Here is a 14,933-nt window from a genome sequence, read left to right as displayed (position 1 = left end):
CAGGGTATAGGGCACCTGAAACAGGCCCACAGTCTGCTGGGTTAGCACTGGAGTGCTCGGCTCAGAATACGATGTAGGTGCTGGTGTCAACGTGAGTGCAGGAGGTTGGCACCTGTATCACATCCATGAGCCCTGACCGCTCCGTTTCAGTACTATGGCGCCTGTCCTCCATACTCCTTTTACTTCTTTTCTTGTGTCGCTTGAAACGTCTCCGGTGTTGAGGGCAAATCCAGCACCTGAAGGCTCCTGCTCTGCACCAGCTTCAATGCATGCACGCCCTGCCCTTCAAAGCCTTGGACTTGAGGCTGCCCCAGTTGGACTTTGGCAAGTTATGCCTTTCGTGCCTCCTCCTCTTCATTGGCACCAGAGATCGACTCCTATGGTGCTGAGAAGGCATTGGTGCCTGCACCTGCTCTTGGTGCTGGGAGTCCGTAGGTGGCACCGTGGTTGATGGCACGGATGCACTTTGCACCAAGGAGGCTCCACTTTCCAATCCTGCTGGAGACTCTTGAGGCTTAAGAGCTGCCTCCATTAAGAGGACTTTAAGGCATTGGGCCCTGTCTTTCCAAGTTCTGGGCTTAAAGGCCTTACATATTGGACAGCGATCACATAAGTGTCCTTTCCCCAAGCAAATCAAATAGGCTGAATGGGGGTCACTTGTGGTCATATGTTTGCCGCATTTTGAACAAGTCTTAAAGCCTGGGGAGCCAGGCATTCCCCAGCGCTGAGGCACCAAGGGGGATGGAAAGCCCCACCCCAGCTATTAGTTAAAACGCTAAGGCTAACTATCAAGTACTAAAACTATTTATGCTTCTTCAAGAACCATTTACACTACAATAGGCTGCTAGGTAAAGAATTGAGCAGAGAAAGCAAGAACGCCAATGACTGGCAGCATGGCAAGAAGGAACTGAGAGGGGGTGGGGTGGGGCATATATTGGGCACCATATCAGTGTCACTCTAGGGGCCGCTGTACTGACCCTATGGCTACTGGCTAGGGCAAAAAGTTTCTGGCGACTAGATGTGCACCCGCGCACACCCAACTTGGAATGGACATAAGCAATCACTTGAAGAAGAACAGATGTTAAGGGTAAAAATTTGCATGTTACAAGTCTCTTAGTGGATTAGAACTAGCAAAGCAGTTTTTGTTCATTTTAATTTAGTAACTTTGACTTGTTTTCACTTGCAATGACTTAAATCCTACTTTTTATACTTGATAAAAACACTTTTATCATCAAGCCCATTGTATATAACTGATACTTGGGGAAAGAGAGCAATCACTGTGCAATCTCTCTTTCTTTGATAAAAGGGTGGAATCTTATAAGCCTCCTCTGCGTAAAACTTTTACATGGAGTCAGATGGATTTGTCTGGGGTTTTGGTCCCTTTTGGGGGTTGCTTTCCTGGGTGCTGAGCCCTTACAGCTGAGCCTTCTCAGAGCTGAACTGTTTCAGTGTCTCCAGTCTTTTGGGGGGAGGGGAGGAGATGGGGGGGAGTAACCTCAACTCTTTGGTTTTGCTGGGGAACACCAGAGGATCTGGTCCAGCAGGACAAAGTGGTAGGCAGCCCCAGAGAGCAGGAAGGTGGACATTAGTGGCATTATCAGCACACTGGGGACAATCCTGATGGGACTTCCGTGATTCAACCCACCACAAGAGGCATCTAAACTTCTATCTGAAGCTGTTACACTTCAGTTATTCCCTAATAACTGACAGGTCTTTCAGTAAGTTTTATATGAAAGAACATGACTCAAATCATTCTTAAACAGAGTCAATTTAGTACACAAAGGTCAATCAAGCAGGTCTGACATTTAGTGAAAAGAACACACTAATCCAGGATCAAAATAACACAAAAAAAATCAAGCCTACAGAAATTAAACACAATAAAATTGCACCTTAGGTGCAATCGTTGCCCACTGACAGCCAGCACTTCCAGAGCTGCTGAGGCAAAGGGTACAGCAATCCTCCTTTGCATCACTAGGCTACTGTGCTTTCTAATCTCACAGTTCCAAAGAGAAGGCCGGGCAGAACTCAGTTCAATCTATGAGAGTCTGAGCAGTTTCATTAGCAAGTGATGTTTTAATGGTGTTTTACTGTAACAGCTAGCACTAATGCCAACAGACTGGGTCTACTGCTCAAGCCAGAGGGATCAGTCAGTATGAAATACAAGCAACAGGAATTAGGCTGACTCTTGCCATTTTTGGCCTTTTCACAAAATTCACCCTTCCCTTTTGCCTTTTTCATGTTCAAGTCTCATTAAACTGATCTGCCAAAGGAATGCAAATGGACATTTAATGCTGAAATGTTAGCCTATGATACTGGCGATGAAGAAAGAATACGTTTTGAAAGCTGACGTAACAATATTATTTTCACATTCAAAGAAAATTATTAAAAAATAGCAACACATTCCCTTTGATAACTCTGCCATCTAGTATTTCAAAGTCCTTACAGAAGGCTTAGTCCTCATAACATCCAAATGAGGTAGAGAAGCATCAGCCACATTTACAGCTGGAAAAACTGAGACAAATGGAGAAAAAAAATATAAGGAATTCGCCTATAATCACATGATGTGCATTCTGCAGCAGGGCCATGAACAGACCTCCTAGTTAACAGTTCTTTTTTGTTACCATCAGACAGCCTGATGGTAACAAAAAAGAACTGTTAACTAGGAGGTCTGTTCATGGCCCTGCTGCAGAATGCATATCATGTGTGATTATAGGTGAATCCCTTATTTTTTTTCTCCATTTGTCTCAGTTTTTTCAACTGTAAACGTGGCTGACACTTCCCTCTACCCTCCACCCCTACCCGCCCCCACAAGAAAAAATACTATAAAACCTGTCTCTCAATTGCTAGGCAGGGTAAAAGAAAAAGTATGTGGAAAAGTGATATTCACCAAGAATTGTCTGTCTTTTTTCTGCAGGAGAAAGGTTGAACACATTGACTTGTTCTCCTGAATCAGCTTTATAATACGTTTCAATATCAATAGAGAATTTCTCCACAAATGGGCACGTATACCTAGAAGAGAAGAGTAATGAAGCTTAGACTAAAACCTTTTAGACCTGATGGAGTAGAGGAGTGCTTTCATAACAGAAATACTGCCTGCAACTCCCGGCCGTCTCTCACTCATGTTTTGCTTTAAATACGATTTAAGATACACTATGCATGTACAAAAAAGGAGCTATTGATTTTGTATTAACTTTTTGTTCTGAAGGCCACAGCATGGCCTGAGGATATGGCTTATAAGGGAAGGCTCTGCTATACTAAGACTCCAAGACCACTGATTATCTCTGATATTAGGCTAAAAATAACTATGCTCAGCACAAGGGCTATGTAAGTTCTGCATGAGACAGGAATCAGCTTCCCTGTGCAACCAGCCGAGGTGCGCAACCCACAGTTCCGAGGCACTGTGCTCTCAAGCCACGAACAAAAGAGTCACAGAAGGAGAGAGGCTATTTCAGAAATGAATAATCCCACTTCCCATCACAAAGAAAGGCAGTCAACAAACATTCACCATATAATAAAATTTTCCTTCTTTCCAAACTGGAATAAATACCATAGCACAAGATACTGTGTTACCCAACTTATTAAGGGTCTAATACGAGTGCCCATCACCCTAATAGCTGAATGCCTTCCATCTAAAATGAATGTTAATGGCAAAGTCCCTATTGTTATTCTTAAATTTCTCTCTTTCCCTATTCTCCCATTCTGCAACCTAGAAAACAGTTGAGAGGAGAACCCAATTTCACTTTTACTAGACATTGTTTGATGTGGTGACCTTGCCAACTTCACATACATCTAAATATAATCTAAATTAACTATCAGAGAGTTGAAAAATTTAGTGAAATGTGCAGTGTGACACACCAGATGCTGTGTACTATATGGAAGATTTTCCACACTTTGGCGCACAACTTGGCTTACAATTTCTGACAGTGGGCCAAGTCCCGATGTTCTCACACAGCCTGCTCACACAAATTTTTGAGGACTGATGAAGGATTTCACAACTTAGCCCCAATGTTCCTCTAAAGAATATGCATGGAACACAAGAGATGTCATTGTGACTAGGTCATCGCAAGTAAAGTGACATTTCCGTTCCTTTCCCCAATTCATTTCAAAATCTAGGACAGGCTATGTAGAATTGTACCTTGTCCTTGTGTAAGGATACGCATTCCATGACTCCTCTTCAACCCTTAGAGCTGCCTTTGGCAGGATAGACCGGAACCAACTGGGTATATGCATACCAATATGGTACACTTTATGGGTATACTGCCCAATGCCACCAGGACCATCCGTGTATGGCCTATTCTCCAGGATCTCCACTCCACTGCCTTCTCCACATGTCTCTTCTCTGCTCTTTTTCTGAAAGGAAAAGACAATGCTGTTTTCACTCATACACATTTCACATACCACATGCTCAACACACATTAACATGAGAGATGGAATGTCCCCTATGTGAACTGACTGGTGTTCAGCAACAGCTCGTTAATCACCAATACACAATGCCCTCACTGCAGAGCCACTCAAATGGTCTACAGTTGTCACACACCACCCCTGAAATCAGAGGGATTATAAATGAGAGACACCTACTGGTTCATCTTATTTATCCACTGACTAAACCAAGATAACAAGCACAGCCTATTAAACACCATCTCAGGCTAAAACCCTAATGCAAGTCAACCTGGGAAATGTGAAGTAGTAAATCAAGATCCAAACCCAAATGTCACAGGCACTGCCTTATCTATAATAGACTGAACCAAAGCTCTGCCTTCAAACACACTGAAGTCTGGTTTCAGATCTGAATTCATCCTAGCATACCTCATAACCTTGTTCTGGAGTAGAACTGGTGTTTTGTCCACTTTGACATGTATTTTTGCACTGTTGTATCACAATGACTAATCAACAAATATTAGTCACAATGTTGCTATGAAATATATAGGCAGAAAATGTTGCATTTTCTTCTAACAATGTGTCAAGAGACAACTCTAAGAGAAAGCCTGAAAACTACACCCTAATAATTAAGATGGTTGCAGAATAAATTCAGCGGAATGCACAGCACACTCTCTGGCAGCTTCCATATCTCTGCTTATGTTGAGAACGGTCCCTTGTTGGGAAACCCTGGCAGCCTCCCTTTAATAAGAAAACCTAAGTTCAATGCCTGTAAAAGACAGAGATGCCCAAAGTGTCTGTGTACTTGTAGGGGGTAGAAAAATGCAGCAACTTCAGTACTTCCAACTACTCGACTCATTTTCCTTCATTATTTTTTGAGGTGCATTGGAAAGGATATCACTTTGGAATCAGCAAGTTGGAACTCGTAGTACAAACTGACTTGAAGAGACAGCGAAATAATGACCCATTCTTTCTGTCAGAAAACCAGAATGAAAGGAAACACGGTTCCACAAAAAGTGATTAAATAAAATGGAGAAGATAAGAATCTGTGATTGAGGACACAAGCAGCAAAGAAGAGCTATTTATTTTCAAATCAATTCTCAAAGCATTTCAACAAATCTACCCAGATAACAGACAAAAAAAATTTAAATAGATACATTTTTGGAGTTCATTTTTTGGAAATGTTGATAAGCTAGAGAAGCACATTTTTACAAATAATTTATAGACAGCATTGCGCCTGCTATTCATTAAACACCCATCCTCTTAAAACAAGTTACTGTCTTTCAGTGCTTATATAAGCAGGTGCAAAATCCTGTCCAAATATTTATGATAATAATGTTAAATGATCTTGATGACCTGAACATTTTGTTATTTCATAACCTATCAGATCTAAGAAAAGGCAGTAACCCAGCAGGCATGGTGAATGTGTCAGACAGAATAATAGTAGAGCATCTGGTCTGAAGAACTGATACAAATTACAGTGCTCTTTACATGGCAGAAGTACATGGAAATCTGAAGCGGCAGGTGAAACATGGATGACATATATAGTGCCAGATCACACCATGCAAAATCTGGCAGTGGCGGGCTTGAGACCTAGTACTAGAGCTGATAAAGTCTCCATGAGCACAAAATCACATAACGGCTTCCTGCTCTGGGCTGACACATGAAAATGGCTTGAGCTGTACGCTGGATCAAAACTATTATAATTCACATAGAGAACTGTGTGCTGCAAACAAACAATTGCCTTGGATTTGGACACCAAAAAGCTGATCATTTACATCCCCTGTTTTTATAACCACCGATGAGATACCCAGATGCAGGGGGGTGGAGGATGTAGCCTTTATTCTTGATAAAAGCATATAATTCATACAATGGATATCCTGGCTATAACTGAGTTATGTCTGAATGCACTCTCTTGGCTTTTGACTTTGTGCTCATAATTTCTCATTTTCTTTGTAGATGTAAGCGCTACTCAGCGGACCAACCACTTTCCTGGCCCAAGATCTGCATTTCTTACTCAGAGGAGACTCCCACTGGATCAGAAAGCTGTGCAACAGTGAAGGACTGTCCCTAGGGGCCCTGCATGGCACCACAAATACAACATTCCACATGGTAAATTTGAGACAGGCTGGAATCAGGCCTAGTTGTTACAATGGCAGAAGAACTCTTCTTTCTCTTGTATTTACTTTCTATATGAACTTATAAGGGGCTAAAAATGGGGTGGGAGGGGGCAGCTGTACTTTCCCAAACATCACAGTGACATGCCACTCAGGGCTGAGTTCTGAAAAGCATCAGTATTAACTGTGCTTTATCACTGAGAGTTGCACTTCCAGTGTCATGGGGAAGCTAGACATACCCTTAGCTTTCAATTAAAAACTGTTCTCTTGTATGCTTTACCAGCTCCTTGTAAAACAGGCCTCTCCCTCCTTACTAAGTAAAACTTAAAATTCCCTGGACATGATGTGTGTGCCTTTAACTGGAAATGTTTCTGCTGAGTACCCTAAGTACCAATAAATGTTGTGATTCAGAAACTGTTCATTCTCTGCCAGGAAGAAATCTCTCACATTGGAGATTGCTGAGTGATCAGTTTGATTGGTTTTACCCCACCAAGTAACAAGTTCCTTACAAACAGCTGAGCCAGATGCGTGCTCGCTGCCACCCTTCAGCGAGACCCGGAGTGAAGTTGGTGCCATGATGGTATACAGGTGTCACTGAAAAGCAAAGTCATTTTCTGACATTCAGAAACAACTAGCTAGTGACAGATGGTTTGCCAAGGATGGACCCAACACAAGGCTGAGGACAGACTCTACCAGGTGGGACACTGGGCTGTCCTTTAAAGGGCCCGGGACTCTGGCCACTGTGGCAGCAGCTGGGAGCCCTGGGCCATTTAAATTGCATGGACCCCAGGGCAGCACTCCCTTGTCCTCACTATCAGTGGCCCTAACCCAACATGAACAACAATCCCTGTCTGTTTGGGAACCCAATGGTATCGCCATCAACACAATACACAGCCAAGATCAAAATTCTCTTTTTCTTTGAAATTCAGCTACTTTGTCACAATTGACTTAGGGATAAAAATAACTTCTGGTCTGTTATTGACTATGTTCCCCTGTATTTACAATAGGAAATACTTGTCCCACTGCCAACAATGAGGTCAAATCACTAGTTCTTCAAGGCAATGGACTGATTTTTAAGGGTGATGGACATGTGGCAGAGGGCAATGGCAGAGCCTGGTCACAGGTGAAAAGGGGCTCCCCCTTCTGCTGCCTGGTGCTCAGGAGAAGTTGTTGGCTGTAACAACGCGGGAGAATGCCTTTGTGGGAAGTTGGGCTCCACATATAGAGGTCATCAAGCTGGCTTGAGCCCAAAGCAGAGGCACTTTCCATTGGTCAACTGGGTGACCATGGATAAGTCACTTCCCTTCTCTGTGCCTCTATTTCTGTCTTTAAAATGGAAATAATGAGACTCATTTCCTTTATAAAATGCTTTGAGAGCTATTTGTTCTGAAAAGCTAAGCACTGCTATGATATAATTTCTAATTCCTTTTCTGCTTCCATGAACTCGTTCTCTTTTCTCAGTACAAACATTAGCACAGAGGAAAAGACCCTGCCAGGTGTGATTTGTGTGTTTTATGGGGAGTCGATAAAACAGCTTATGAGTGACCACTGTCCATCTAGCTGGAAACCCTGTATGGATTAGGATTTACTATTTTACAGGCCAACCATGCTACCTCCGGCATAGGAGTGCAATAGAAACATTTCATAGAAGATGGCAGGCCATGGAGGGACACAGAGACATCCCATGCCCCTGCCCCCACATGCCACAGAGTACTCCTCGGTTGTGACCTCCATATATGGCACCACGGAGAAGAGCTGGTGGTAAACAAGAGGTATGGCTGGCGAATCCATGATCTGCATAGATCCAGCAGCCAAAAGGCCCGAGTAGTGAGGCTTATAGAGGACCACAGCCAGTTACTATCTGGAATAACAGCTCTGAAGTGACAGTGGCTAATTCACACCCAGCATACAGGGTGGGGGAACTTTCAGACACAATAACCCTTCCACCTAGGCTCTCTGCATGGGTGTTACTGAAAAATGAGCATTTGCTTTTTGTGTAGTGCATATATTTTCCTCCCCCAGGTAGGTCATTTGCAGAAACTGTGTTGACATGTGGCAAGTAATTTTTTCTATTGGATTTATATTAGAAGTGTAGAGCAGCTGCAGTTTGCTCAATAAAATTAAAGCTGGACCTGAACTGCGGAACTGACATCTGGGGCTGAAATTTCAGGGGAGTTTGGAGCCAGGGTTCTGGGTTGGTCCAATAGGTAGTAAAATGTCAAAGTATGAGTTAATATGCACTATCTACTCAGGCAAGTTTATAAAGACAGCACCATCACAAAACCAAAATCAAATCCTAACTGATATCTTTTAGCCGTATGTGGTCAAAGGCCCCCATTCTTTCTATTAACTTACAGGAAAAAAATGTAAAAATGGTTTAGGAAGGAAATATACGGTTAGACTGAGCACAGTGCAGTTTCCAAAGTTGATTACAAACTAGTTACTTGAGCGATGAATGAAGGAATTCATCTCATGATGAAAAGTAAAGGCATCAGTGACATACTCTAAAACGGCCAAGAAGATACCATCTGTCTGTGCTCAGTTCACAAGTTATACTGAAACCCTGGATTTGATAATGAAAGAGCAACTTGCTTTTCAACTGTGTTGCCTTTTCATGCCTGTTGTGACTCCTTGCCGTATTCTGAAGAGATGTTTATAACATGGAACAGGTCTGTAAACAACAATTAAAGAATAATCATTGATTAGGAAAATGTTTGGCTTGAGCAGCATCTGGCAAGCTTTGCCACTGAACATTAGGTTGCTGGGAGCTACAGATGCGCAGGCATTTGACTGGGCTCTATTAAATACTAATTTTACAGGATTTGTATCCTTACAAAACTTCACTTTTCAATGGTTTACCTTTGTGATTACAACCTGGAATGGCCTGCTAACAACATTATCCCCTATACACATCTGGGGAAATGTTCCCAGAAAATTCAAATAGCAGCTAACAACATTTAGATAGGAGTTCATCTAAGCCATAATCATGGTAAACCCTCTTATATTATATTACAACAGGAAATCCAGTCATCTCTTTAGAACTCTCTCTCATCTGCTGATGACACTCCATGTTCCGCAGAGCCCTCTCAATAGCTTTCCAGGACAGATGGTGACACAGAGCCCTTCCAGCTAAAGTAATAGCATTAAATTACTTGTAACAGGGAACCCAGAGAAGCAGATGCACCATGATTAGCAAGAACGCCAGTTACTTAAAGGCTTCTATTAAAATAAATCACTTGGCACAGCAGCACAAACATGGGACACAGCACATGACCTCACAATAATAATTATGGAATGAATAATTCCAACGAATGTTATTTAAATATTGGGCTACCCTAATCCAGTTTATCATGAGCCCTTCACAACAGAAAATAAGGTGCTGTAAACAAATGGTTCCAGTCAGACCGGCTTTCAGATTTTCTGTCCCCTCCCTACTAATCACCTGCCTGGGGTCCTTTTTTCCAAACCCTTATCTAGGCAAGTGGGCTCAATGGAGTTACCAAATCAGGGCTAGTCGGATCAAACTCTTAGGTTTTTCTAACAGACTGCAGTTCAGCAGATTTGTGGCAATTATTGGCATTATAAACTAACAACATGAAGAGTCTTAGAACAGCTAAATCTGAATGTTTGCAGTGGCTTCTTGTAGAATAATAGTAATGGAGGATAACAAGGGCAGGTGCATTACATCTTCTTGTATCAGTAGGGAAATCAGATGGGCTAACATCAGAAGCAAAAATCTTTTGATAGACACATTTTTTTTCCTTTGTGTAGCTTCTTCCTTTGCAGTACCTCTCCACTTTAGTTCAGATAGTCACCATGACTCATTCACACTGAAAATGGAAACACTGATTGCGACCATACCGTTGAAGTGGATCGAAAGAGCAATCCGCTCTGTTGAGGGAGAGTGGCCGGATTGCCCAGCTGCTCTATCAGCCAACCAGAGGCACACCAGGCAGGGTTGTCCAGTATCCCGGAAGCCCTGTCGACGGAAAAAGAGCCTCCAGAATGTCCAGACTGGCTTTTTGTCAACAAGCATTCTTCCTTGTGTGGAGCTGGTTACAGCTGTTGACAGAAGTGCCACATTCTGTTGACTTGCTGTCAAAAGCATGCCCTTGAGAATCTTGATACTCCACAGGTTTTGTTACGAAAATGGCCGTTTTGTCAACAAAACTCTCTAGTCTAGACATAGCCAGAGTGCGCAGAACTCACTTGTTATACCAGTTCCAGTCTTCTAGCACCACAAAGAGCTCATCTTGGTCTGCAACATTAACTTTACCATGGCTTTTGCTATCAAAAAGACTCCCACAAAGCTCTATTTTTGGTCAATTTACATAACTAATTTGCTTAATGAAAGCTTCCAGCAGTAAGCAGTGCATGCAAATGTCTTGGCAATTTATACTCCATAGATGTACACATGGTACTACTGAGTTTGCCATTTATATTTCAACATGACTCATGAGAGATATTGATGATGGGATGGTGCTAAACAAATACAATCCTATTCATCACACTTTGCTTTCAGACATGTACCACATTTTGACTCTAAAAGCTGTAGCTCCACAGCAGAGTTTACAGTGACACTGCCAATGAAGGAACAGATTTCTCAATGTTTGGCTTCACTTGAGTACTTTTTAAAAGTATAATTTGCTACTTCTAGCAAAGATATTATTCTGCAGAGAAGAGTCAGAAAAGTGTATGCTGCACATTAATAAAGGGAGTCCAACACATTGTTCTATTTTTTTTTAATAGATGATAGAATCTTATCTGGGTTACTGTTGATTATGTTATACAGATATAACCCTCAATCACCTCTAAATAAATCAGACATTTACAAGAGGCTGACATGCTTTTGTTTTTTGAAGTTTCTTCATGCATAACTGACATTTACACAGGCTTGCTTTTCATGGATTTTGGTTTGAACTCATGTAATGTACAACACAAAGGTTGATAGTAGTACACCTGATAAAACCTTATGTCTATAATGATGTGGTCTATTCTCTAAGAACAATAATCAAGGGTTTCTTTAACTTCACAAGGTTTGTTTCCAGTTTGCTGATGAAGTTTTGACTGTCTGCTCTTCACTATGACTGAAGAGTCCATCGCAGCAACTGCTGGGATTTTTTAAAATTCTGTGCAAATTTAATGCTGGCTGAAGGTGTCACGGCAACAGCCCTGGAGAATGAAGGCATCTATTTAAAATCACAGCAACAACAGCATAGGGAGCACTGGGGCAAACTTCCTCAGGTGACCTGCCAACACATTCAGTCCTAACCCTGGTAAGTCAAAGTGGTAATTCATACTGAGTGGCCCATTCTGTTGCTGATTTTTTGTTGCTGTTGTGATTAGGCTAACAGGAAGGGTGATAATCAGACTCCAGTGTGGAGTGGTTTGTGTGCTGCAAGCACCTGCCCATTAATAACTGAACTGAAATCAAACTCATCCTTCAGAGTCCACTTAAGAAGATGGTAACAAGCATCAGTCACTAGTGGCATAGACAGCTCTGAAATATCCTATCACCAGACACAGATTCCTCCCTCTTTAAAAATGCTGTCTGTGGGGAAGGGGGGAAGAGAATGATTTTTAGCCAATTCTCCCATAAGCAGGGGTGAAAATAACTTGAATTTCTCACAGGTACTGACTGTCCTATCACAACCTATTCCCCTTTGGAAGGGGGCGGGGGCTCAGGGAAGGGGAGGTGGCGATACAACAGTACCTGAAAGAAATTTACATGGGGGGGGGTTCATGGCAGAGGGTTGGGTTATGTAGGGGGTGCAGGAGTCAGAACAGGGGGCTGAGGGCAGGGAGCTGGGGTGCCTGGAGGAGGTTCAAGAGTGAGGGCCCGGGGCTGGGATTGTGGTGGGAGAGGCTCATGGCAGGGGGTTGTGGTCTGTGGGGGGCAGTCTGGGGCAGTCCTGGTTACTTCCAGTTTACCTTTACCTGCCAGGTGGATGACTCCCCGCCTTGCTCCTCCTGTTTGCTGCAGTGCCACAAGAGAGCTGTGGGCAGCAAAGTGGGACGCTGCTGCAGGGAAAACGGTGATCGCTTGAGACACCTGCTGGCCTACCACTCTTTTCCCTGGCTTCTTCCCAGCGGTAGCGTGCACACCACAGACCACGTGTGCTACTCAGAGTCGAGCACGAGAGGGCAGCAGGACAGGTTCACACACACCAAGAGCCTGGCTGGGAGAGCATCTGCCTCCCCTACGGCTCCCCCACCCAGCCCTTTCACACCTGTCTGCCTCAGCTGGCTGCACATGCAGGGCTGACAGCACCAGCTTGCAGCAGGAGCCTGGCAGGAAAGCGCACTGCAAGCCATGGTGCACCATCTTACTTTCACCTCTGTCCATAAGTCCAAGTTAAATTTCTTGGTGACCAGCTGAAAAGAGGTCAGAAAACATTCCTGTCTGCCCCCAGGCGTGAGCTCTGGGACAAGGCATCAAGTACAACCCCTACAGTAACTCTGTACTAACCGGAACACTGGTAGTTGAACATCCTTAGTCAATGGCGAAGTGAGTGGTCCGAACACTTTGCACAGCATTCTTCCTCTTCCCAACTCCACCTGCCATGACAAGCTTAAGCCAACTGACACCCATCCATTCACCATCACTTCCAAGTAGGAGCACTGTGCTGTGGTAGAAACTGCTCGAATGGAGAAAGGGATATTTTGTGTAAGGCTGTTGCTGAATTTCACAGTCTTATGATCTCCCAACGGGATCACGTGTGTGTCATGCCACAAGCACATGTAGTACAATCTCCCTGGAATCCAGAATGGACTTTCCCTGAGCCTTCTATCAGTGTTGCCAATACCAAGCATGAGTCAGGCCTCCAACAAAGCATTATTTAAAGTAACAATAAAGAAATTAGGGCCGTCTTATGTTTGTCTTTTGATTACTGAACTTTTAGGGTGCACTCAGCCCACCTTTTCTAACTTTTCTCAACAACCATCAAGGCTAGAAACCAACTATTTATAACATAATTTAATTTATTCCCATATAAATTTCATGATCGCAGGAGCTGGGGCTGTAAGAAAAAACCAATACTGCAAAACTCACAATGCCATCACAGGAATTCCCTTCAGCTAATGAAACTTCATGATGAGATCAACTTTTCACAATACTAAATACGAGACCCTCCTTTCCAGACCTTAAATTGTCCTGGTTGTCCTTCTCTTCAGCGTCTCCAGAGGTAAAGTGAATGTTAGGGTAGGATCAGGGCAGGAGGCATGGTCTGGTGGACAGACCACTGAACTGGAATAAATAGGTTCTATTCTCGGTTCCATCATCTGCTTACTGTGTGACTTTGGAGAAGTCATTTCACTTCCCCAGGGAGAATGTTTCTCCTCCCAACCTCTATTTATTTTGACTAAGTTCATTGGTGCAAGGACTCTCTCTCTCCATGTGTTGTATAGTCCTTAGCACAATGGGGCCCCAATTTCACACAATGCTCTAAATGGGCTTTGAAAAAACTTTGTACAGAATGACCATTATCTTCCCTGACTTATAATTAATTCCCTCATTGACTGTGCCCTAGAATACATCAGTCTTTCCTTCCCTTCCTGTGTTACCAAACACTGAGTCCTTAAGTCTCAGAAGATCACTCACTTATAAACTCAGTCCCTTTTCCATCTACATAACTATTCTGTACCATAGTTTTGTTTGGTCAGAGTGTGATTACAGTCCAAATTAAAAACCAGAGGGGATACAAGAGACTGCACTCCACAAGAGGTCAGATTTTAGTCTTAATGAACTCGACAATGTCCTTTTCACAATTCTTTTTTTTAAAAAGCAAAAAATAAACACCTCCACCCTGTAAAATAACAGCCGAGCAGAGCCAAGATTCTTTTTTGATCACTGAGGTGCCCTGGGTTCAATTTCAACAATTTATGCCTTCTTCTCTCCAGTGTTGTGGGACTTCAAAACATCTGACAATGGAGTCCTAGGGTCTTTTCCATTGCTCCACCAAGTGTGATCAAAGGAGACAATTAAATACAGTTTATTGTAACTGTTTACACCCTGCTACTAACCACACTTTGTGTAGCCACTGATGAAACAGGGAAGGGGTGAACAGCTCTGCAGCTCCGGGATTGCCCAAACTCTGCAACAAAAAGAAATGCACTGGAAAATTGCCAAAGGAAGCAATGGCATTGCTTATTTTGCATACCAACCTGGACTGATGCTTGAAATCAAATACAAATCAGCCTCACGTTAGCTGCACCTCACATCTGTGACTGCAGAAGAAAGGCTGTCTGAGTTCACAAAGGACAAACCCAAACTGATCACGTTGGTCCTGACACTTCAATGAGAGGGAAAGGGTGTGGGTGGGTGGCTGTTATAGGTCTTGGGCTGCACTGTGACTCTCCTGGTTTACAGACATATAATCACTGTCCTTGCCTTCCTGCCCATCATTGTTATTGTTTGGAGCATTGTTCTCTATTACAGAC

The 14,933-nt window shown here is 43.1% G+C and overlaps 1 protein-coding gene across 5 annotated transcripts in view; it reads right to left on the bottom strand.

Moving 5' to 3' along the window:
* The window catches only part of PITPNM2 (phosphatidylinositol transfer protein membrane associated 2), a 230,574-nt gene that overhangs the window by 86,756 nt on the left and 128,885 nt on the right, over window positions 1–14,933 (bottom strand). For all 5 annotated transcript variants that reach the window (XM_075012768.1, XM_075012770.1, XM_075012769.1 and 2 more), the window contains exons 4-5: window positions 4,136–4,350; window positions 2,888–3,009 (exon numbers count right to left, since the gene is read on the bottom strand). In XM_075012768.1, the coding sequence (XP_074868869.1) occupies window positions 2,888–3,009; window positions 4,136–4,350 (337 nt within the window). The remainder of the gene's footprint in view (window positions 1–2,887; window positions 3,010–4,135; window positions 4,351–14,933) is intronic.

This window comes from Carettochelys insculpta, chromosome 18 (genome assembly GCF_033958435.1).
Source record: "Carettochelys insculpta isolate YL-2023 chromosome 18, ASM3395843v1, whole genome shotgun sequence".
NCBI classification, from domain to species: domain Eukaryota; kingdom Metazoa; phylum Chordata; order Testudines; family Carettochelyidae; genus Carettochelys; species Carettochelys insculpta.
Note: the sequence above shows the minus strand (reverse complement) of the source record. Positions and strands in the feature narration are given on the sequence as shown.